Source organism: Gracilinanus agilis, chromosome 1 (assembly GCF_016433145.1).
Source record: "Gracilinanus agilis isolate LMUSP501 chromosome 1, AgileGrace, whole genome shotgun sequence".
In the NCBI taxonomy this organism is placed as follows: domain Eukaryota; kingdom Metazoa; phylum Chordata; class Mammalia; order Didelphimorphia; family Didelphidae; genus Gracilinanus; species Gracilinanus agilis.
This window is the reverse complement of record NC_058130.1, coordinates 347436691-347460627: the sequence shown is the minus strand read 5'-3', so window position 1 is coordinate 347460627 and position 23937 is coordinate 347436691. Positions and strand designations below refer to the sequence as shown.

The following is a 23937-nucleotide window of genomic DNA, read 5'->3' as shown; positions in this document are numbered from 1 at the left end:
GCCTATCATTGGCCTATGTATAGGGAGTGGGATTCATAAGAAGTAGTTGATCCCTTCTGTTTTAGAGTTTACAATCTAGTAGAAAAGACCAGTCTAGAAAATATACGAAAACTAGTAAATGATACAAAATAGTTTGTAATTATGGGATAAACTGTATGGAACAGCTACTAAGCTCTGTAGGAATTCAGAGATGAGAGAGACAGGTGAGGAGGGAGAGAATTAAGCTGGGACTTAAGGCTTGACATAGGATTTATCTGGTGTGAGGGTTTGCTGAGCCTTTTCCTGGGCTGCAAACCTGTCTTTGGTGTCTACCTTTCACCCACTCTCACCTGAGGCTCCATGCACGGCAGCCACACCCTAGTAAACTGTTTTGGCACCAGGTTGAGGATAACTGAGAGGGCTCAGACCCATCAGTGAGTTGGGGAGATTCCTACCTCAAGAATGTAAAGATTTCTCCTGGCACAAATGAGAACAGTTTAGTCACAAAAGTGGCTGAAGCAATTGTTATAGAGTACTCAGAACTTGATCAAACATCAGAGTTGCTAAGGTCACCCACTGCATCCTGAGCCATCACCAGTTCTCCTGACTTTTGTCTTTTCATTAGACTTAGATGACGCTCAAAGAAAGAATGAGGCTGATGACTTTGTACAAATTGGCCTCACTTAAATCTGGTTCACTTCCAAGTCAAAACATCACTCAATGTCATTGGTCCTCTTCAAAAACAAAGAACAAACACCACCACGTAAGGGAAGGGACAGAATCACTAAAAAGTTCAGGGATAGTAAAGATTCAACATGAAAGAATAGTCAAGTCTTTTAGTGTTTTTAATTTGGCTATAACACACTCCGAATCATGATACTGATAATTTACAAAATATTTTGTTAGGCATTAGAGTAAAATTATTAGTAGTATTCTTCTTTGCATTAGAGGGTTAAAAAAAATAGAAACTTATTTCTTTTTTTGAAATGTCTTGTGGTCATAGAATGTTAGAGCTGACAGAGACAATAGGGTCCATCTTATTTATCACCACCATTATTACAGTGACTTAACCAAAGTCATATCTACCATATAGAACTCATCGTAACCTGATTCCTTGTTCAGTGGGATTTTTCTTCATGCGAAATTGGATTCACTCTTTTTCCATTGCTATAACGCTTAATCTAGATCTAAACTCCATTTCCTCATGCTTATGTTACTCAAATATATTTATTTTTAAATTTAACATTTTTATTTTAATAACAAATTTCCACTTAAGTTTTCTGAAGTTATATGATCTTTATTGTCTTCCTTCTCTCCCTCCCTTCTCCCAGAGTAGACAAGCAATTCAATCTGGGTTATACTTGTATTATCATGCCAAACATTTCCATATTATTCATTTTTGTAAGCAAAATAATCTTATAGAACTAAAACCCCAGAACATATACCCAAATAAACAAGTGATAAAACATGTTTTCATCTGAATTTCTGCTCCAACAATTTTTTTTCTCTGCAGCTGGATAGATAGCATTCTTTTTCAAAAGTCCTCAGAATTGTCCTGGATCATTATATTGCTGTTAGCAAAGTCTATCACATTTGATGGTCCCACAATATTGCTATTACTGCGAACAATGTTCTCCTGGTTCTGTTTATTTATTTTACTCTGCATCTGCACATAGGTCTTTCCATCTTTTTCTGAAATCATCCTTTTCATCATTCCTTATAGCACAATTGTATTACATCATTGTCATGTACCATAATTTGTTCACCATTCCCCAAGTGAGGGATGTCCCTTTAGTTTCCAATTCTTTGTCACCACAAAAAGAGCAGCTATAAATATTTTTGTAAAACAGGTCCTACTCATTTTTTAAAAATCACTTTGGGATACAGACCCAGTAGTGGTATTGCTAGATCAAAAGGTATGCATTTAAAATGTACTTTTTTTTTTTTAAACCCTTGTACTTCGGTGTATTGTCTCATAGGTGGAAGAGTGGTAAGGGTGGGCAATGGGGGTCAAGTGACTTGCCCAGGGTCACACAGCTGAGAAGTGGCTGAGGCCGGGTTTGAACCTAGGACCTCCTGTCTCTAGGCCTGACTCTCACTCCACTGAGTTACCCAGCTGCCCCTAAAATATACTTTTAACAGATCTTTCACATCCCACTTAAATCTATCTTGCAGAATTCAACTAAACTAAACTTTTTAAAACATTTTCATGATTAATATTATGTTGATCTCCTTATTGTAGGATCTACTTGGCTCCCTATTATCTCCTGAATTAAGTCCAACTTCTGTCTTATTTTAAAGACCATCATCCTATTCCAAATGTATCCATGTGTCTCCAATAATAATTAAAATACATCACATCAATTTTAAATTTATTATTGCTGCTGAAATTTATGTGGAATATATAGCATGAATAGTGGAGAAAGTATTGAATTTTGGAGTTCAGGGTACTTGAATTCAAGTTTTGGTTTTGCCACTTATAAGCTATGAGATAACTATTATGAAAATAACTTTTCAGGGTTTAATTTCTTTGACTAAAAAACAAAAGGGTTTTTCCATCTCCTATCTGTAAACCTAAGATTCCAGATTATTTGATCCTCCCAACAATTTGAGGAGGGAGATAATATAAAGATTAATTATATCCCTTTTTTTGGTTGTTGTTCAATAGTGTCCCATTCTCCATGATAACCCATTCAAGATTTTCTTAGTAGAGATATTAGATTGGTTTGCCATTTCCTTCTTAACTCATTTTACAGATGAGGAAACAAACAGGTTTAAGTGACTTGCCCCCAGGATCCTACAGTTAATAAAGTGTCTGAGGCCAGATTGGAATTTAAGAAGATGAGTCTTCCTGACTCCAGGATTAGTGCTCTATACACTATGGCAGCACCTATCTACCCACATGCCCATTATGTAAAATGAGGAAACTATAACTCTGGAGTGTAAGAGAGTTTGCCATGGTCACAAAAGTAGTCAGTGTCAAAGGTAGGATTTGAACAAACATTTTAATAAAATCCAGAAATCTTTCTACTATATGAGGTTGCTTCTCTGCACTTTCCATACTCTTCTTGTCAACTTTATGCTTTTCTTCAAGCTGTAAGTACCATAGTGGATAGCATATGGGGCCTGGAGTCAGGAAGATCCAAGTTCAAATATGCCACCTAGCTACCTCCCAGGACCACATCTTTGCTTTTATCCCTTTCCCAACATGGTGCCAGAAAAAGACTTGGTGTTGGCTAGCTATTATTGCCTCCTTCTTTCTCATTGAAAAGCCCCTGGTACTCTTTATTCTGACCCCCCCTGGATTGGGAGTATATTCATTTTTAAATAATTATTTTATTTTCTAGATTTAAATAAATCTAGAACCATAACTTGCTTAGTTTAGTTTCTCCAAAAATGTCTGTGCCTTAGAATGAGAATTGTTATAGAGATTTGGAAAAAGCGTAACTGATGTATAAAATTGTTCCTTAAGTTACATAAAGCAAATTTAAAAATTGTCCTCACCTCCCCCAGCTGTCAAGTTTAATTTTTAAACTTCTAATATAATACAATATATTTAGGTTGAACCTGATACTTAAATCTTATTAAATGCCCTGGGCTTGATTTTTCAAGCAAGCTTATAAAAAGTAAGCCCTGGGGCAGAAGGTTTTTTTCTGTTTTCTAATGCTCTATTGGGCCTAACCTTTGATATAATTTAGGAGATTTGGACTGGTTTCAAAGAAATAGTGAACTTTAGAGAATAGAGAAATATAGAAATAGAACTTTTTAAAAAATCCATGTATTGGTTGATTAGGAGGGAAGAACAGAGAAACAGAAGACCCAATCATGATCTACTGGAAAAAGAAATAATATAATCGTGGCTCTCAGATGGGGAGGAATAATGATGCCCATGCATGTTAGCCTCACTTTCTCTCTGACTTCTTCTTTCTTTCTTCTCTTTTCTCTTTCTCCCTCTCTCCTCTCTCTTAGATTTACAGATGAGTTTTACTTTGGTTTGTCTGTATTGGCTTTTTCTTTTCCTCTAAAAGTGATAAGAGGTTAGAGGAAATTGGTCTGAGAGGGAAGGAGTCACTGTAGTATCAGGTGACCTTTTTTTGTCCTTTTTCTTTTTTCTTTTACTCAATGAACAATAATCTGTGGAAAGGAGGAATTTTTAAGTTGATATTTAGTGCTTAAGTCTAGATCTTATGCAAATAGATATCAGCCTGCATTTATGACTACAATTTATAAAATGAGGGACCTGCAAGGATTTAAGGCAAGCAAGATTTCACCAAGCACCTCAACTCAGTTTGAGGGGACAGTGTTGGAGCAATGGGAAAAAAGGTACTGAAATTGGAGTTTTGTTAGGTTTGGTTCAAATTCTGGCTCTGCTATTTATTACCTAAATCACCTTGAGTGAATCACTCATTTCTATGGATCTCAATCTCCTTATTGTTAAGATGAGGGGCTTAAACTGTATTATCTTTAAGGTCCCTTCTTGTTAATTGAGACCTTTTTACTTTCTGTCGGCATAGATAGGAAGAAGGGGCTAGGAATGCTCTCTTTGGCTGATATTGAAGAAGAGAGGAGCAGGACAGAGGCAATAGATTTTTGACAGAGAGGCAACACAGTGGATGAGTACTAGTTTTGGAAAGACCTGAGTTCAAATCCAATCTCTGACCCATAACAGTTGTGTGACCCTGTTAAAGTTAAAGGTTACAGTCACTTAACCTCTGTTTCCTCATTTGTAAAACGGGGATAATAATAGCACCTCCCTCCCAGGGTTGTTAACAAAGACAAAAGGAGATGGTACTTAAAATGCCCTTTGAAAAACCCGAAAATGCTATTTTAAATGCTAGTAGAATTATGATTAGCAATTAAGCACAGGTCATAAAAAGTAATGAGTCTATATCCTAAAAGAGTACCATTCACAACAGTTGTCTAAAGAATTAGGGTGGAAAAAAAGGATTGAAAGCATTTTGGCATTCTATAGAAGTACCTTTTCAAAACTGTATCATAAATCTTTGCCTTTTTATGTTTGGCTTTAAAAACTTTTTTAAAAGTTACATAAAATGATAGTTATTTCACAACTTCTTATGAAAAAATTTTTAGTGGTGGTCTAAGGTTCATAGAAGCTCGGTGATTCTGTATCTTGAATATGTCTTCCAGGAAATGAATTGCTGATGATGTTTTGGGTTTGCTTTTTAAACTAGATCCTATAGAATTTTTGAAAGAGATAATTGATATGCATTTAATGATACATGATCAAGTTTTCTGAATATGTTATGTTTGATCAAGATGATTTTGATCAAGAACAGGGTCTTTTGGACCTCATATATTATAGTAAAAACTTTAAAATGTGTGCTTTAGCCTTTAGAAATCTTATTCCTGTTGGCATTTTGTTGGTTGTTAGATAATCTATGAAGATTATGTTTGCTGGTTGGTAATAAGTGATTCTCATAGTGAATCATACTGAATTAAGTAGACTCTTTAAATCAGGGATAGCCTTGTAGATCAAGTTTGTCATTTTCTTTCAGGAAACATTTACTTTCTCCCTTTTGCCAGCAGAGGGCTCCCTATTTTAAGCTATTGAGTGTGCCTTTTTAAAAGGAATATACATCAAAGAGAAGAATGCCTCCAGAAGTGATTTATCTCATTTTTAATTATTATTAAATATATGCTATATATTTAATATATAGTACTAAATACTAAATACTATATTTAGTAGTATCTGCATGGATCATATAAAGAAGTCATGTAGAAATTGTTTGAGCAAACTGTTTCCGAATATGTATTATATGACTATTATCTCCCAGTAATTAGGGAAAGATCCTTTCTGCTGGATAATTTGATTTGATTTGGAAACAATAAATATGTTGGTTGATTTGGAAAGTAATTTAATCATCTAAGTTTCCCATTTGTCTGAAGTGAGAATTCTGTAGGCATGATAACTCTGTGAGTAGTTCTGCTAGGAAAAAAAGAGGTTTCTAAGATGATGAGCGTTAAAGACAGCTGGTCACTATCAGTGTTATAGCAGTGTTTGAGCTGACTACATACTAACCCTGTAACTAGCTGGCAAATATTTAATTTATTATAAAATAATCTATGCCTTTTCATTGGAAGAGATGGAGTTTCTATGGCTACACAGAGGGATGTTTCCCGAGCGTCAAAACATTTTAGCCGTTTGACCAGAGTATCTCTATGCAATATGAGAGTAATCCTAACACATGTTCTTGGTGTTTGTATCTGTTAATTATATGTCAAGACATAGGCATTCCTGTGATTTGGATTGCTTTCCAAGTGTAAAGTTTTAATGGGTATTGGCAAGACCTTTTTTTGCTTCAAAGGGATGATGACTGTTATTACAATAAGCACTGAATAAGAAAGCAGAAAAGTATGAAGTAAATGTAGGTTTTAGCTTTTTTTGCATGTGACAAAAAATAATTAACGGCAATTTTTCTGAGAGCTTGGTTCCGTCACTCCCCCAAGAGAAAGACAATTGTATAGATTCTCTTACTATGCTCACAGCATCCATAGGGAGATCCACGTTGAACCCCACATTAACTTTGGTCAGTCAGATAATTGTACCTCGTGTTAATAGCAGCATAGCCTAGACTCTTCTTCCCTATAACTTCCTCACACACAGGAAATGAAAACATCCTCTGGGATGACTTGACCCCAGTGTCTTCCCCATCCCGTCCTTTTGCCCCATGTGGCCATCAGATAAAACATAATGCGGACACACCTTTCAGTTATTAGAAAATGGGGTGGCAATTTAACTGTTGGGTAAAATCAACCTCATAGAAATAGCTGCAAAGAAATTTCCACCTAGTCGTCAAGTGCTCTATTCATGCCTTGTAATAATAGCCTTACTGAGGAGGAACCCTCCCTTCCAAATATTTTGGAGTCTATATTTTTAATACCTCCCCTGCCAGTGCCATTCAGTGGAATCAGCCCGGGATGGAGCTGCTTCATAAGGGTCTTCAGACTGCACCTGTAGTAGTGGTTGTACACAAGTGGTGAGGAATTGGGAGCTAGTTACTGTGTGTGTGTGTGTGTGTGTGTGTGTGTGTGTGTGTGTGTGTGTGCGCGCGCGCGCCTGGGTTCTGAGAGGTTCAGAACTTTACAAGGAAAGCTTTGATTCTATTTTTTGCTGAACTAGCTCCACCACTTCCTGTGTTTGGCTGCTCATAGTGCCTTGCTTGACTGCCGGTTACTTTAGTCCTGCAGCCAGTTACAGAGCCTATTTTAGGTCTGCTTACAATGGCCTTCTCTCTCATGTGCTCGGCTAAAACGAGAAAGTTAGCCCGGCGTTGGCCACTTGTTAGCTGATGACAACTTTTACTCTGACTCTGGCTTTCCCCTCCCCCCACCTGAAATCCCTAGCTCAGCAAATATTTGAACCTGCCCAAGTTAATCATGAAACTGAGATCTTTATCTGAGAGAGACGTGCCAGCGACTGAGTTTTTTTTCCACAGTACAGTACTGAAATTGAGTTCGCTTTTTAATGATGAGCCAGACAGGAGTGGATCTCCTCGGACTGCACTGAGATTGCATCTGTTCTGAGCAGAGCAAGAGGAGGAGGAGGGCTCAGCTTTTCTGACTACATGTTTCTGCCGTTTCCTAGTGGATTTTATGGAACGTTAATTGAAAGCTGTAGAATTCCTCTTCGGGAAAACTTTTCTACCCCTCCCCTCAATTGGTTCAGACTGGATTGGAACCAATTCATGATCCATTTGGGGGAGGTTTGGGGGCTTTTTCTATTTTCTTGTTGGAAAGATAACTTGGTAGATTTTTCAAATTGTTGGATCCAGGAATTTCAGAGGAAAACATTTGCAATGCATAACTTACAAAGTAAGTTGTTTCTGATTTGTCTTTTGTTTCTCCACATGGATTTCACTCTCCCCAAAAGCATGAGATTCCCTCCTGTAGGATGTTGCTGGTGCTTGAAGATTTTTTGAGGGGGGAGGCGGTGTTTTAAGCAATGGAATGGAAGTGAGGGGGTTTAAGAGTAGTTTTTGAGAGGGTGTATGGAGAAACAGGAGGGAAAGACTGGATTGGAAGAGAAGGAAGGAGATAATTACATTGTGCTTGGTTAGAAGTTGTTCCTAAGCCAGGTCCTAGGGGAGGCAGTGGAAAATCACCTGTCTCTCTGTCCTCTCTGTGTTGGCTTGCCATATGGTATCACAGCAAGCTAGACTGGTTTGGGTTAAGCGCTAACCTGATTGTACAAGTGTAGCTGTCCAGAGTTGGCTAACTGAAAAGTTGTAAAGAAATTGCTTTGAAAGTAACGTTCTAATTTTTCTTTTTGGGGCTAGTTTGATATCTTATTTTTAACCTAAAGGCAGTTTAGAAACCTTATATCAAGTAAAAAGAGTATAATTTAACCCCAAGTATTCTCAGCCCCTCATTCTTTTGTAGGCTTACAGTGGCATAATCTCTGGAGTGAGGGTGGGGGATGTACACCTTTATACTAGTGTAATTGTATGTACATGGTTTTAAAGGCTTTTGTCCATAGTGTCCGTTTAGTATATGTGTCCAGATTGGATGGAAATCCTAAGAATAAATTTCATGGCCATCTGTACTCTTCATATTGTCTCCAAAAAATGTGGGATATACATTTTTAAAAATAATGCAGGCATTTTTCAAGGACTCTGCTAATTTGCATAGCTGTTCAAATAAGCTCCATTTGTCTTGGGAGAGTTGTATTTTCTTTCTTTAGAAAATAATGAATGTGATAAATCTAATTCATGGTGAGGATTTACTATAGATCTCCAAGTAGGGTCAGCTATATTATTAGATGATTCAGTAGGGCTCAAATTGATTTTGTGTGTGTGTGTGTGTGTGTGTGTGTGTGTACACACAAGAAATCCATGTTTTAACTCTAAATATTGATGAGATGATATGTTGGTCTACAAAAGGAGACTCTGGAAGAGGGGGTAGTAAAATGAGTAAAAATTGTGATGAGATTTTTCTATCCTATGAAAGAATCGGTAGCACAGTAATGATGGAATGATGGTTGAGGAATAATTTCTAGCTATACTGTACACTCAGAATTGTAATGAATAAGTCGTCTGTGTTTGGAGAGGCATATTAAATTACCCAAGCTTGTTCCATTTTATTACTTCAGTCCTCATTAAGTGTTGACAATTGTTTACTCTGTTAATACTTACTTTCATGCCTGTTTCATTTTTTTTTTTTAAGGGGGAGGGAAGGTCCATTAAAATCCTGTTCAGCTTTAAAATATTTCAAAGAGAAGGAAAGGTTTTCTGTACATTATAAAAAAATATATTCAGGTAGTGGTACCTTTTAAGGTCTCTGGGAATAAAACATGCAAGTGAATTGAATTGGAATAAAATGTGTATATCTTTCAGTATTTAGAATTCTTGGTCTCATGATAATAGTAATTATTATTTTGCTACTTAAGGAATATAAAATCAACCTTACGTGTAGGGTTTTGATGTCTTTGTAAGATTCTGAAACCAAGAAATGACGTGACTATCTGTAAACCCAGATGCACTAGGGAAAGGGGGAAAAAAAGAAAAGAGGGGAAAAAAAAAGCTACGTGCTGCAGCATATCAGCTTTTGTCAACCTGCCAACAGCGGAACGTACCATGCTGCAAGGAGTCATAAAAATGAGTTAGAAAACTCCATGCTAGGAGAGAACAGTCCTATTAAACACCTTTTTGAGTAGATGAGCATGCATACATTGCGGTACTGTTAAATGTACGGTCTCCCTGAGATTGAAATAGTGTTAAGATTAGTATAGAACAAAAATGATGAAGCAGGAGGGGTCTGGTGACATTATTCTGACTTGATTGGCTGGAGTGTATGATGTAATAGGTTACAGTGCAGCCCCTTATAGGTTTTAAAATGAATTCCAAGACACCATTACAAAGAGAGCCTGACTCTTTTCTTATAACTGAGCTTAACCAGGGAAACTCTTATCCAAATGTACAACACTGTTTGGAATATGGAAGACCTGGATTTAGACTGTTCTAAGACAGATATACATTGTGGCACAGACTTGATGTTTTACATAGAAATGGATCCTCCAGGTAATGCTGCAATGGATGGTTGTGTGTGGAGGGCTAGTTCATGTTAGTCTTTTGACAGCTGCTGCCAAATATCCTCTTTCGGTTTCTAGTCTGGATTACTTTTTTTTTTTTTTTCACGGATGAAAATGAATTGGAACATAATGGAAATTTAAAAAATGGTTGGTTTACATGTGAAAAGCCAGGATATTATGGTAAATAATTATCATTCCTTGGATTGAGGTGAATTGAATTCAGACTTTGTAGTTATGCCTTTTTGTTATTTTTAATCCTCTGCTGTTTGGGTCATGTTTTTATTTTACATCGTTTTTGTGGTTAAAATGTTGCATCCTTTTTTGCTTCTGATCTTCGGGCTGGGGGGCAGGGGGCAGATGTGAGAGAGCACTGGTACTTTGCGGTGATAACACATTACCATGTACTTTTAGCAAGAGCATTTAAAATAGAACAATGATTACAATGATTACAACTTAATTCATGTCCAGAAACTGTTCTAAGTCCAATACTCAGCTTTATTTGCTCTCTGCTCATGTCTTAAGTATTATAAAAACTGATACGAGTTGGGCTTACATTTATTATTCCTTATTTTGTATGAAACATTAATTTATCTACACAAAGAGCTGCAGAATCATTCTAAAAATGAAACCATTAAAAAAGAAGCTTTTAAAACTTAACTGCGCCCCCTCTCCACATTTCAGGATTTATTGTGCGGACCCCTGACCCCCACCCCCACCCCCATTATTTTTGCCCCCTGCCTAAATCTTGATTCCAGCTTTGTCCTTTCCCCTCCCTCCTTTCCCTAGCTAGTAATTCAGAAGTGCTGCAGTATCTTCCTTGGCACCCGCTAGTGTATGTATGCTGCTTTGACATTGAGAAAGGGGGATGTGGTTTTTAATTAGGCTTGGCATTTGGAACACAATTTATTCAGCAGAATATTACGCTTAACACTAAGGATATTTAGGTCACAGATGGGTTTCTTAAAGTGGTTTTTGGCAGATCAGTGCACAAAATACTAAGGATCAGAAAAACCTAATTCCTTTTCCTGAAATGTACTGCTAGAGATGGGCTGTTTTTATTACCACAATAGCATTTGTGAAAGAGAGCAACCAAATTTCTCCTTGATAATAAATAGGAAAAGGAAATTAAGCTAGACCATTTGATTACTCTTGGTCATATGTTAATGATTTTGTAATTGATGGAATGAAACATACCAATTTTATTATAAGCAAACTGGAAAATGTATTTCATTTTGTATTTTTGTCACTTTTCCGGCTCAAGTCCTTTATTGTACTTTGAAGTCTTTTTGATCCACACTTCATAATAGCACTTTTAAAAATAAAAATACCCAAGATTTTCAGGAATTACTATTTTCAGGGGCTGTATTTCCTAATTGTTTGATTCCTTGCATACATTGTAATGTCATTTGTCCTTAGAATGATAGGTATAGTTTTTATATTAGACTTGGACTTGGAAATGAAAATAAACTTTGTTTCCCCTCTCCATCCTTTGCAGCACTGCCTCCTAAGCCACCCAAACCCACTACTGTAACAGCTAACAACGGTATGAATAACAATATGTCCTTACAAGATGCCGAATGGTACTGGGGAGACATCTCAAGGTAAGACAGCAGCAGAAAGTGATTGTATATGTCCCATTTATGTTTCACATTATTGAGAACAGGAAAACTACCAGCTTGCTAATATATCCATTTTCAAGATAGCTTCCAACATAAACATGAACCATAGTTGGCTTTGTTCCAAAGATGACCAAAAAAAAGTCACTGGGACTTGAGAAGCAATGAGAGCCTGATGCCTTATGAAATTAAATACTTTTAGAGCTTTATTATTGTCTGACGTGCCTAGGAAGAGCTTAAATTTAAAAGGGCAGTGCCTGGAGACAGTGAAAAGTCAAACCTTGTACTGAGAGAAAAAACTTGCAAGATTTCATCCTCTCACAAAAATGAATACTATTTTTAAAAGCCAGTATTGTGATTGAGGAGGTCTTTCCTAGCCAGTCAATTGTTCAGAGATGTTGAAAAGAACTTTTTGCAAAATTTATAGCAGTGAGAATATCTTTCATGTCAATGTACTTACATTTTACAGAGACATTTAAGAGAGAAAGGAAAAAAAAATTGGCAATGTGTCTAAATAAAACAATATGGAGATTAATCTGGGAGGAAAAACATTAAAGATATGAAGCCAGAATAGCTATGTCACAGAAGTGAACATTTATTCTTTTTTCTTCAGGGAAGAAGTCAATGAAAAGCTGCGTGATACAGCAGATGGCACCTTTTTGGTACGAGATGCATCCACCAAAATGCATGGGGACTATACTCTTACACTTAGGTAAGGCTGGATAGAGTTAAGATCAGCACTTAGATTGATTTTAAAACATTTTCTTAAATTAGAGAAGATATACATTAGAGATTAATATTGTTGTTCTCATATTTTGCTCACAGGAAAGGAGGAAATAACAAATTAATCAAAATATTTCACCGAGATGGGAAGTATGGCTTCTCTGACCCATTGACTTTCAACTCTGTGGTTGAACTGATAAACCACTACCGGAATGAATCTCTAGCTCAGTATAATCCCAAGCTGGATGTGAAATTACTTTATCCAGTTTCCAAGTACCAACAGGTAAATGGCTCCAGTTATGACTAAATTTTGACAAGATAACCTTACTTACAAATTACTTAAATATTTCAAAATAAAGCAAAAAAAAATTATTGAAGTAGGTTATCATTTATATTTGTGATCATGTTCGAAAATTTTATAATTGAGAATTCCCTGGCCTTCTTAAACATAGTTAAATGGAGTTTTGTGTATACCTGTTTAAATTTTTTTTTTTAAATAAGGGCCAGATTTTATTAAATGATGACTTATAATCTTAAATTTAATGTACAAAATATTAATTCAATTTTAAAGTTTCTCTTCCCCATCTAATTTCTTTTCTAGGATCAAGTTGTAAAAGAGGATAGTATTGAAGCTGTAGGAAAGAAATTACATGAATATAACACTCAATTCCAAGAAAAAAGCAGAGAATATGACAGACTGTATGAAGATTATACCCGTACATCTCAGGTAAATTAGTACTAGAGTCAGATTTTGATTTTAGAATTCTTGATTATTGCATTTTAAGCTGGTCATCATTTGGTGAGCAGTGGCTTTGGTTGTCAGAGGACATAGTTTCGCTCCAAGCTCAGTTACTATCTGGGTGATAATGGACAAATGAAGCCATCTGTAAAATAAAGTATCTAATGTTTCTTCTAATGTTTAATCAATAATCCTGTGATCCTATGCTTATCTTTAAAAAAAAAAAAAAAAGAAACCAAAAACTAAATAGCCAATATGTGTGTATTTATAATATATAATTGATACTTCTATGATCCTAGTGATAGACTTAATCTTAAAAATATAGTAACAAAAAGCTGAGGAGCAAATATGTGCATATGTGTGTTTATGTATATATATATAGTAATTATTTATGATATATGATCAGTACTCTTGTAATCCTAGTGATATGTGCTTATTTTTTTAAAAAATTGAGGAGCAAATAATATGTATACATAATATTTTTTCCAATACATAATAAATATAATTATGTAACATTAAAACCTTTATTTGTCCTCAGTTAAAAAAAAATGTCACTAGGATCATAGGAGTACCAATTAAGCCTTGGAAGTCATCTAGTTATACAAGTCATCTGTGAGCAAGGAGATGGGGATGGGACTGTGTATGTGCCTGTCTGTCTATGTCCCAAAGAGTTCTCTGAGATTGATCTCCAATTGCCTGCCTTTGTGCAAACACTAACTGGGACAATACAGTAGGTAGTGGAGAAAGACTTGAATGCCATAAGATACCTATTCATAATGGGATGATGGCCTTTGAAAAAGATAGCAGCTCAAGGAAATATTTCAGGGATCATCTTCCTTCACTTAGGAAAATCCTATTGCTGAAGCACAAGCTTATGTGGCATATTGATTTCATGGATTTGGACATTACACATAAAAATCATCTTGTCTGCTAAATATTTCACTTCAGCAAACCCTTCAGCGCTTTCTGTGTTAGTGAGCTGTGTTAGATGTTGGGTGGGAGATAGATACAGAGTTTAGCTAAATACAGTATTCTTGCCCTCATGGAGCTTGTAATGAACCAACCAATTAATCATTTTGTCTGTTTTGCTACTTATCAGAAATTATCTTGTTTCATCTGAGGCATCAAGTCTTGCTTTAAAAAATAAAATAAAATTACATTGCAGGAAATCCAAATGAAAAGAACAGCAATTGAAGCATTTAATGAAACAATAAAGATATTTGAAGAACAATGCCAAACCCAGGAACGGTACAGCAAAGAATATATAGAAAAGTTTAAACGTGAAGGAAATGAAAAAGAAATACAAAGGTTAGTAAGTTATTAAAGGCTATTTCTTTTGAGTCAGCAGTCCCTAAGTCCTTTCTGGGTGACATGTAGTTTAGAAAAGACACAGGTGAACTGAGGATATTTGACGCTTTTTAGCTGGGGGGTGGGGAAACACTTTGTAGCTAGGGCAAAAATGGTATCAACTTTATGGAAACCTTTTATGATGAGCCCAGGGTCTAACAATCCTATTTCTTCCCACCAGGATTATGCATAATTATGAAAAGTTAAAGTCTCGAATCAGTGAAATTGTGGACAGTAGACGAAGGTTGGAGGAGGATTTGAAAAAGCAAGCAGCTGAGTATCGAGAGATTGACAAACGGATGAACAGCATCAAGCCAGATCTTATTCAGTTGAGGAAGACAAGGGACCAATACTTGATGTAAGAGCCTTGACTTGAAAGCTAAGTGAGCTGTGTGCAGGTGATTTGTTTTATGTAATTATTATCTTGACCTTGATTTTTTTATTTCATTTTTTTTAAACTATAGGTGGTTGACTCAAAAAGGTGTTCGACAAAAGAAGTTGAATGAATGGCTGGGCAATGAAAATACAGAAGAGTAAGTATATATTTACAACAAGGATATTGTCAAGAAATTTCTTAGCTCTAGGAGGAGGCTATATAGGCAGTAGGTCTAAAGCAATAATTTAGAAAGGCATACAAGTCTGGAAAAAAAAAAGTGGCTAAATTGTTTTCATTCCTCCACTGAAACAGAAAGCTTATGTCTTTAATTAGTTCTTGAGGGTGAGCTAAATGGTCCTTGGAGACATTTCTCATAGAGCTTATGGGATCGTAGATTTGTGCTATAAAGGGCCTTCAAAATCTAGTCCAACCTGCTCATTTTACAAATGAAGAAACCAAGACTCAGTTTTTTCTGCTGATGAGGTAGACAGAGATTGTGGTTTGCCATAGGTTATACATCTATTGAATGTCAGGACCTGGATTACACGATTCATTCCTCTGATTCCAAATCCAGTGCTTTCTGGATGGTGCAATGGATAAGGACACTGAACCTAGAGTCAAGAAAACCCAAGTTTAAAAAAAAAAAAAGTAGCCATAACTGTTTCCTTGGTATATGATCCTAGGCAAGTCACTTAATCTTTGCCTGCCTCAGTTTCCCAACTGTGAAATGATGGTAAAAATAGCAACTAACTGCCAGGTTTATTATGAGGGCCAAACAAGATAATATTTGCAACATCTTTCATTTCTCAAGGTACTTTTGGTTTTTCTTGATTTGATATATCTTTTCTGGGATAGCAGGGAATGGACTGAGTTTGGGACATCCTCCAGGATAAATTATAAACCTTCTGCCATTTATATAGAATCCAGTTAGCTAGCCAGGAAGTTTTAAGTAGCTAGCATTTCCTCCCCTTTCCCTTAAAAATGATCATATTTGTTCATAATGGTGAACTTGATTAATATAGGATCCAAAAGAACAAAAGCGTCAGGGGAAAAATTATGTTCCATATATGTTTAGAGTTATTTTCAGTCTTTGAAAACTTATGACCTGGAGTTCACTTGAATAGTCTTATCCCCCAAACATTCTGAACAAACTGTAGTTTATTCTACTTGTTTTGTTTTGTTTTTTCCCCCCGCTATCAGGATTGTATATGGAGTTCTTTGGTAGCAAGCACTGATGCTTATCTGAGTGAGATGGTCAAGGGGCATCAAAATAGTAACTGATCCTATTTCAGAATCTAAATTCTAAAACAAGAATAAGGATTTTCACCCAAATCCTTACTTTGGCCTGATACTTGTCTCTAGGCAATAAGAGAGACCTGGTCAGGGCTACTCCCAAATCATAGTAAAAGGAAAGTTTTAATCTGAGAAGGTAGGTCATAATTAGAATTTTGAATTTGGAGTCAGAAGAATCTGGATTCAAATTGACTGCTACCTGAGTGACCTTGGGCAAGCCATTTTGACTCTTTTGGGACTCCATTTCCCATTTTGTAAAAATGAGAGGGAATCATGGGAGGTAATGGCCTTTTAAGAACCCTTTGCACTATACATCTGTGATCCTTTTTTTTTTTTTTTTTTTTTTTTAAAACCTTACCTTCCATCTTTAAGAGTTAATACTGTGTATTGGCCCCAAGGCAGAAGAATGGTAAGGGCTAGGCAATGGGGGTTAAGTGACTTGCTCAGGGTCACACAGCTAGGAAGTGTCAGAGGCCAGATTTGAACCTTTGGGTCTGGCTCTTAATCCACTGAGCCACCCAGCTGCCCCCTATGATCCTTTTTTATGGATATGGAAATGTATAAAATGGTAATGATGAATGCCTTTGCCAAATTGATGGAGTAGCCAAGAATCTTTGCTAATGTGCATCTTAAATATAAATGCCGCCTTTCATTTCTGTATAGCCAATATTCAATGGTGGAAGATGATGAGGATTTGCCGCACCATGACGAGAGGACATGGAACGTGGGAAGCAGCAACAGGAGCAAAGCAGAGAACCTCTTGCGGGGCAAACGAGATGGCACTTTCCTGGTTCGAGAGAGCAGCAAACAGGGTTGCTTTGCTTGCTCTGTAGTGTATGTATTTCCATTGGATTTGACTTTATTCTAGACCCTTCTTGAGAGCAGTATCTATTCATTGAGTGAAAACTTGTAGAGGATTTATGTGTGAGAAATTGTATTAGGTGTTTTTAGGATCAGGAATCCCTGGAGTTTTTAAGGAGTTGGACCATAGAAACTGAAGATTACACCATAGGGCAGAAATTGTCAGTTGATACTTTCTGAGGCCATATTGGGCACTGGTCAACATGGTGGAGGCAGATAGGACTCACTGGCATTTTTTCATGTTAAGTGTTTTTTTTTTGAGGATGTTTTTTCAATAGTTTGAGGGTATCCTTGAAAAACAAACTTTGATTTGCTAACAGTAGTACTTCTTACCTTAGTAGAGAAGTTTGGTGAAGATGGTGATGAAGAGACCATCTTGCACATAATTAGGAGCAGCTTCTTGTAGGAAATAGGGTTTGAGGAGAACTTTGAGCCAAGGACATGGAAATGGAAGAACAAAGTTTTCAAAGTATTTTCCGCATACAATTTCATTTTAGCCTTTATCTCAACCTAAAAAGTTGTTGGGTATTAACTGGTATTATTCCCATTTTATAAGTGAGAAAACTGTGTTTCTTAGAGGGGAAGCAACTTGCCAGTGGTTCACACATATTTCACTAGTTCAGGCAGTGTTTGAACCCAGGCCTTTATGATTACTAACTCAGAACCCAATCTACTATCTGACACTGAAGACTATTTCATAATATTAGTAATAATAACTTAACATTTCTGTAGTGTTCCTACTGTGTGCCAGACACATGAGTTATTATCTCTCTTGACCCTCACAACTATTATCCCCATTTTACTGATGAGGAAACTGAGGCAAATGGGTTAAGTGACTGGCTAGTTACATGCCTGAAACCTGGTTTGAACCTATGTCTTGCTGAATTTGGACCCAACGTCTGGGTTCACTGTTCCACCTACCTGTCCCAATTTCAGGCAGTAGTGCATGAGCAGGCACTAAGTTATTATTAAGAAAGGTATGACTTTTGGGGGAGAAGACAGCAAATAGGTACCATGTGAATTTAGAGATGTATGTAGCTTATTTTTTTGGTTAATTTTTATTTAATCAATTGGAATTTATCTTTCAGTCCATCACTTTTAGCCAGTTTCTTTTTAAAAAAAAAAAACTATCCTTTTTTTTTTCCTCTCTGTATTTGCACATAGAAGTCTTTTCATAAACTCAAAACTCAGACTAATGTTTCCCCTTCTTCCTCTCCTTTTTAGGGTGGATGGTGAAGTAAAGCACTGTGTGATAAACAAAACCCCAACGGGGTATGGATTTGCAGAGCCATATAATTTGTACAACTCTTTGAAAGAGCTGGTGCTACATTACCAACACACGTCCCTTGTCCAGCACAACGACTCTCTCAATGTCACCCTAGCCTACCCAGTCAATGCACAGCAGAGGCGATGAAGAGCTCGTACTGTCTCTTTACCTAAAAAGTTCCACGATATTGAGGCCTCTGGAAAGCCAAGGGCTCCCCCCAGCCCCCTCAGCCTAACCTGTGATTTTGAGCTGCAGAAACAAAGCTGTCTGTCTTCAGATAGGACTAGAGCTTTCTTCGGGGCAGGGAAAAAAGGATGCGGGGGGAGAACGCAGCCTTGAGCTGTGACCGTACGTTTCTAATCCGGAGTGGGTTTTTTGTTTTTGTTTTTGTTTTTGAATTTAAAAAACCCGAAGAGGAAAAAAAATGCTAAATCTCTGCCTGCAGGGACATAGAGGCCTTTAACTCACATGGTGCTTGTTTACGCTTTCTGAAGCTTTACCAGCCTGACGTTTGGACTGTGTGGACCGAGGGGCAGGCAGGGCTCGGCAGCCCTGCTTTGAGAATCGATCAGTCCAGCCTGGATTGGATTTTGGCAAGTCACTGTGCTCGGTGGACCCAGACACACACACACAGCACTGTGGATTATTTCATTTTTCTGATGAATGAACGGAGGAACGAATGAATATGTAGCAGAAAGACACTTCCACTTATAAGGAACACTTTAAAGGGACACTTTAAGAGAACTTCAGTTCACATCTGTTCAGAGGAATTGCTTATAGTAGCCAAGTGCCAGGAAGTGTTTTGTTTAGACTTTAAAACAAAACAAAAAAAAGGAAGAAAAACTACACCACCACCACCAAATCACCCAGTTTTGAGAAATTGAGCATTGAAAACATGACTTTAAATGAAATACAGTATATATAAAATATGTACATAATATCAGAAGACTAACTATCGAATAGATAGCTCCTATCAAAACAAAACAGCTTCTCTTTTCTTTTGTTTTGCTGAAAGCTAAATCCTTAGTGCTATGCAATTCTTCGTTTTCATTAAGTTGTATTTCAATTTTAAATGTACCTTCAGAATAAGCTCCCCCTCTTCCGGGTTTTGTTGCTTGAAAATGTTGTTTCCTCTGATTTTTTTTTATTAATATTCATTTTGTTATTTTTTTTAAAGAAAGAAATGTACAGGTTGCCAGTAAAAATTGGCTTCAGAATTAAAATTATGAAATATTTTACAATTTTCCTTGTACAGAATACTTGGCTGTTAGCCCAAGGTTAAAAAGTTCATAACAGATTTTTGGACTAAATGTTTTGTTGGGCAGTGCCTGATAAGCTTCAAAGCTGCTTTATTCAATAAAAAAAATATATGAATATTACAAAGTATCATTGAAGTCCAACAATATTGTTTTAAGACTCTTAAGAATACGGTACCTGGCAATGTTTATTTGAAAAAACATTGTAAGCTTCTTGTATTGGGGTGGGTGGGGGTGGGTGGGTGGGGTGGAGGAAAGAAGGAAGATGGGAGAAAAGGAAAGAGTGGTTTGCACCTTCTCCTTCCCTTAATGATTGCAGAGTTTCAGGTGATGTAATGTGTTTCAGTCTTTTCCAAACCCTTTTGATTTATTAACTCATAGCCAGTTAAGTGAAAGTCTAACTGACCACTGTAACTCTTTAAACCTCAACCAGCTGGTCAGATATTTCAGTTTTTAGGAAGGAAGTTTCATAAGTATGTTTTTCTGTTATTCATAGAAAAGTACCTAAGTTTGTTTGGACACCTATTTATGGTCAATTAAAAGTGAGCCTTTGTGATTTAGAAGACTATGATTGTTTAAAAAGTTAGGATTCCCATTTCTAAAACAATTTTATAAGGGAAGGCAGGTTGTGAAAAGCATCTTGATTGTGGCGGCACCAAGTATATGCCAGCTGACCAAGAACCAAAGATGTGTCATCATTATCACCCATGCTGCGTCAGTGGTTTAACCATTCCAGAAATCTTGTCCCTGCCCCTTTCTTGTTCATCCAGATAATTGTGTGTTACTTTATAGGAGGGCATAGGAATTAGTCTAGGAGAGTAATCCTTCCAGTTATAGGGTAGGCAGAGGTACATTTTCCTTAATTTACATATGCAAAATTAATTTTGGTTAATAGGATTTGTATATGTACTGAAAGGAATAAATGCTATAGTAGATTTCTGGTCACTGTCCAAACTAATTAACACAGGAGTCTGGAGACATCGTTTTAACTTTGGAAATGCTGTTGAGATTGGTTTAATTCACCTATACTTCATTTGCCTCTCCACTTCTGCTATTGTGGATTACTTTAGTTGCTTTTTGTAACCAGCAATTGACTTTTTATTTTCTGCGGAATGTCTTATCTCTCTCAAACTGAAATCTTCACATGTTTTAAGACGAAAGTTCATTCTTGTGTCCAGACTGTCAGTTCAAAAGCTTGAGTAAATTTTTCTGAGCTACACAAAACTATCGATCATCACCCTCTCCTCTCCATACAGATGAGAATTCATCTGGACTAAATTCTTTAACGGCATTTCTTTTGTGATCAGTTTGGGGGAGATACAGGGTTGGGTAATGCCTTGTGTGACACAAAAGTATAACAATTAGCATATTGTAGTTAACTAGCTTTCATTGTAATCCAGATGTAGCAAGTTAAATTTCATGTTGTTTCAAGAAATAAAGACAAATTAGCAATGAATTACATTTCGTAGGCAAACAGACATAAGCAGAATTGCTGTTTTTACTTATAAGCATTTTTCTCAATATAATACCAATATAAATGTTGGTATTCCAACATTTGCTATCCTTGTAGCCAACAAGCACATTTGCAGAAGTTATTTTTTTTTCATTAAATAATGAGGCAGAATTCATAGCAACATATCATTGCAAGTTATGCCATAAACATGGTACTACAGCTCTGCCAAATGCCTCTGTGATTGCTGAGTAGCATGCCCATCATAGTTGTACTTCCAGACATTTTACCAGCATTCTGTAGTGTCCTTCCAGTTAAATCCAACAGTCAATGCTAACAATCCCAATTGAAGCTTTCTGTAGACATTAATGGATGATACATACATTAGAGCTACTTCTGAGAACTGTTTTATCCACCCAGTTTTTCTCATCTATGTGACATCCCAAAAAAAGGAAAAGTCGTAAACTAAGCTGCAAAGATGCTGTTCCAGGGCTGTAGGAAATGGGAACATTGGTTCTCGTTCTCATTACATGGGAAGGAAGGAAGGAGAGATCATGAGTACATGTAAAGACAAAAAAGCATGTTTTTTAATCATCTTACGACTTAGACTCGAGACCCTTATATATAGATATATATATAGATATATATATAGTTATATAGATATATTCACATGTGCATGGACTGTGTTTTCAATGCACCTTTCAACAAAAAGCAGATACACAATCATTTACTTCATTCAAGCACATAACCATCCAAACTTCTAAGAACAATTTTTTGTGTATGTGTGTGTTTTTTAAAGATTGTGTTAGTTTCGTTTTATAATGGTGAAAACTGTTTGCAAGTGAAGTGAGAAGTACAGTAATTCTCTGGCTTTTTTTTTTTCCCCTTTTGGAAAAAAGTAACTCCTTGCAGACTGGTCTGGATGACTCTTAGCTGAGAAATCTTCGTCCAAGTGTGTAGAGTCAAAATGTGTCATTGTGAGCTGTTGCTGTGGGGAATCGATGGCTTTGTTTTGTAGCTGGTTATGAGTTATTGTGCTTGGGATGTCCTACTGATGTTCCTCCTTGGGAGGAGCTCACTGCTGGTTGTAACAACTATGCTTCTGTTATGCATGGTATCCAAGTCAGTTAGGAAGTAGACCCCGGTAGCTGTGTAGGTTTGGGGTCATTTAAAGAGAGGGGCAGTTCAAAGCACAGTGCCTCCCATGGGACAAAGTTCCAAAATGCCAAAATTTTTTGAAGGTAAAACTTCCAGCAGTAGTGGGTTGGGGTAGGGGATGGGGGAGGGGGGGAGTTGTTGTCCTAGGTGAGGAGGGAGATTTAGGGTCGATTGGAAAGAATATCCATATTACTGTTACACTTGTCACCATGAGAGAGAGCATTGGCTGCCCAGGATGCTGCTATTTAATTTTTTTAAGAAAAAAATTAAAATTCATTTTTCTTGTTACTTTGTTTGAAAAGCTTTGTTCAATGTTTTTACAAAAAAAAATATATTGTTAAAATAAAGTTGGTCTTTGACGAGAGGGAGGATATGATGGTCAGTTGTAATTTTGCCTTTACAAGGCAATGGGGGGGTGGTGCTGGGGAAGTGTACCTCCTTGAAATTTTGTTCAAACTCTTTAAGATTTGATGGCTCTGTGTCTTGTTTTAAGTTGCTTTGATGCATTGTATTAGGTCTTCAAAAAGAATAAAGGTTGTTTTGAAACTTAACTTTGGATTGAGACTTAAGTGATCATTTTATCAGGATTTCCCAAAATAGCTCCTTATACTTTGGGGTAACCTACATGTGGTTGAATTTGTAATAAATAATGACGTGGGCTGTGCAGATGACTGTGCCAAGTTCATACCATGGTTACGGGGTTATTAGTACACATGGGACTGTGGAAACTGGCTTTGCAGTCAGAGGACCAGAGTTCAAATCCTTCCTTTTGAGCTTACTACCTTAGGTGAATCAAATTTAACTTCCTTAGGCCTTAGTCTCTTCATCTGAAAAATGGAGATAGTCTAAATGGTCTATGAGATTCCTTTTGTCTCTAGGTCCATGACTAGGTAGCTTCTGAGATCTTCTTTGTCTATCATTTGGTTGTATTCAGTATTTCAAAAATCTGTGTTCCTCTGCTGGTGCAGATCACATGATAATTAAACCTCACCCTTTTAAGTTGCTATGGCCAGAGGCAGGTATGCCTCTTCAGTGGATAAGAGTTCTAGACCTGGAGTTAGAAAGACCTGGGTTCAAAGCTGGCTTCAGATACATGCTATGTGACCCTGGGCAAGTTACTTAACCCCAATTTCCCAGCCCTTATCACTCTTCTGCTATAGGAACCCATACTTAGTATCAATTCTAAGATTTTAGAAGGTAAGGGTTTAAAAGTTGTGATGGCCAAAAGAAAAAAAGCATCTTGGGACCTCACCCTCCAGTGATGAGCTCCTCCTGAATTCACTAAATGGGTCCTTGAATGAGACATGTGAACAAATTTATGAAAGGCACCAGAATAAGGCTTTCATGGTCAGCCTATATGGCCAAATTATCTTTCTGGTCAAGACACTGGAGCTTACTGAAAATGTTCTTCATTACATCTTTTTTTTTTTTTAATAATTTTTTTTTTATTTTAAACCCTTAACTTCTGTGTATTGACTTATAGGTGGAAGAGTGGTAAGGGTAGACAATGGGGGGTCAAGTGACTTGCCCAGGGTCACACAGCTGGGAAGTGGCTGAGGCCGGGTTTGAACCTAGGACCTCCCGTCTCTAGGCCTGGCTCTCAATCCACTGAGCTACCCAGCTGCCCCTTCATTACATCTTTAAAGGTGTTGTCTTACGTAGATGAATCCCAAACTCAGATGTAAAATCTGTGTCTCTTGATAAATCAGTGTCTTAAGAGTCCGAAGGGAGAAAACTGAAAGTTCAGAAGCAGCTGTTGAGTCTGATTGGTAATTGAATAAAGAGTCCCCTAACTGACATATCTGACATTCCAAGACCTCAAGT

General features: G+C 36.9%; 1 protein-coding gene across 5 annotated transcripts in view; it reads left to right on the top strand.

The window, feature by feature from the left end:
* The window catches only part of PIK3R1 (phosphoinositide-3-kinase regulatory subunit 1), an 85922-nt gene extending 66287 nt beyond the window's left edge, over positions 1 to 19635 (top strand). Inside the window, exons 1-10 of one of the 5 annotated variants that reach the window (XM_044663388.1) lie at positions 7768 to 7812; positions 11523 to 11628; positions 12257 to 12355; positions 12469 to 12649; positions 12968 to 13093; positions 14271 to 14413; positions 14634 to 14810; positions 14917 to 14985; positions 16785 to 16955; positions 18207 to 19635. In XM_044663388.1, coding sequence (XP_044519323.1) covers positions 7797 to 7812; positions 11523 to 11628; positions 12257 to 12355; positions 12469 to 12649; positions 12968 to 13093; positions 14271 to 14413; positions 14634 to 14810; positions 14917 to 14985; positions 16785 to 16955; positions 18207 to 18396 — 1278 coding nt within the window. In that variant the 5' untranslated portion in view covers positions 7768 to 7796 and the 3' untranslated portion in view covers positions 18397 to 19635. Of the gene's footprint in view, positions 1 to 7767; positions 7813 to 9877; positions 10017 to 11522; positions 11629 to 12256; positions 12356 to 12468; positions 12650 to 12967; positions 13094 to 14270; positions 14414 to 14633; positions 14811 to 14916; positions 14986 to 16784; positions 16956 to 18206 lie in introns of those variants that run through there. The other 4 variants (XM_044663381.1, XM_044663375.1, XM_044663404.1 and 1 more) reach the window with 4 other exon arrangements.
* Positions 19636 to 23937: the final 4302 nt, after the last annotated feature.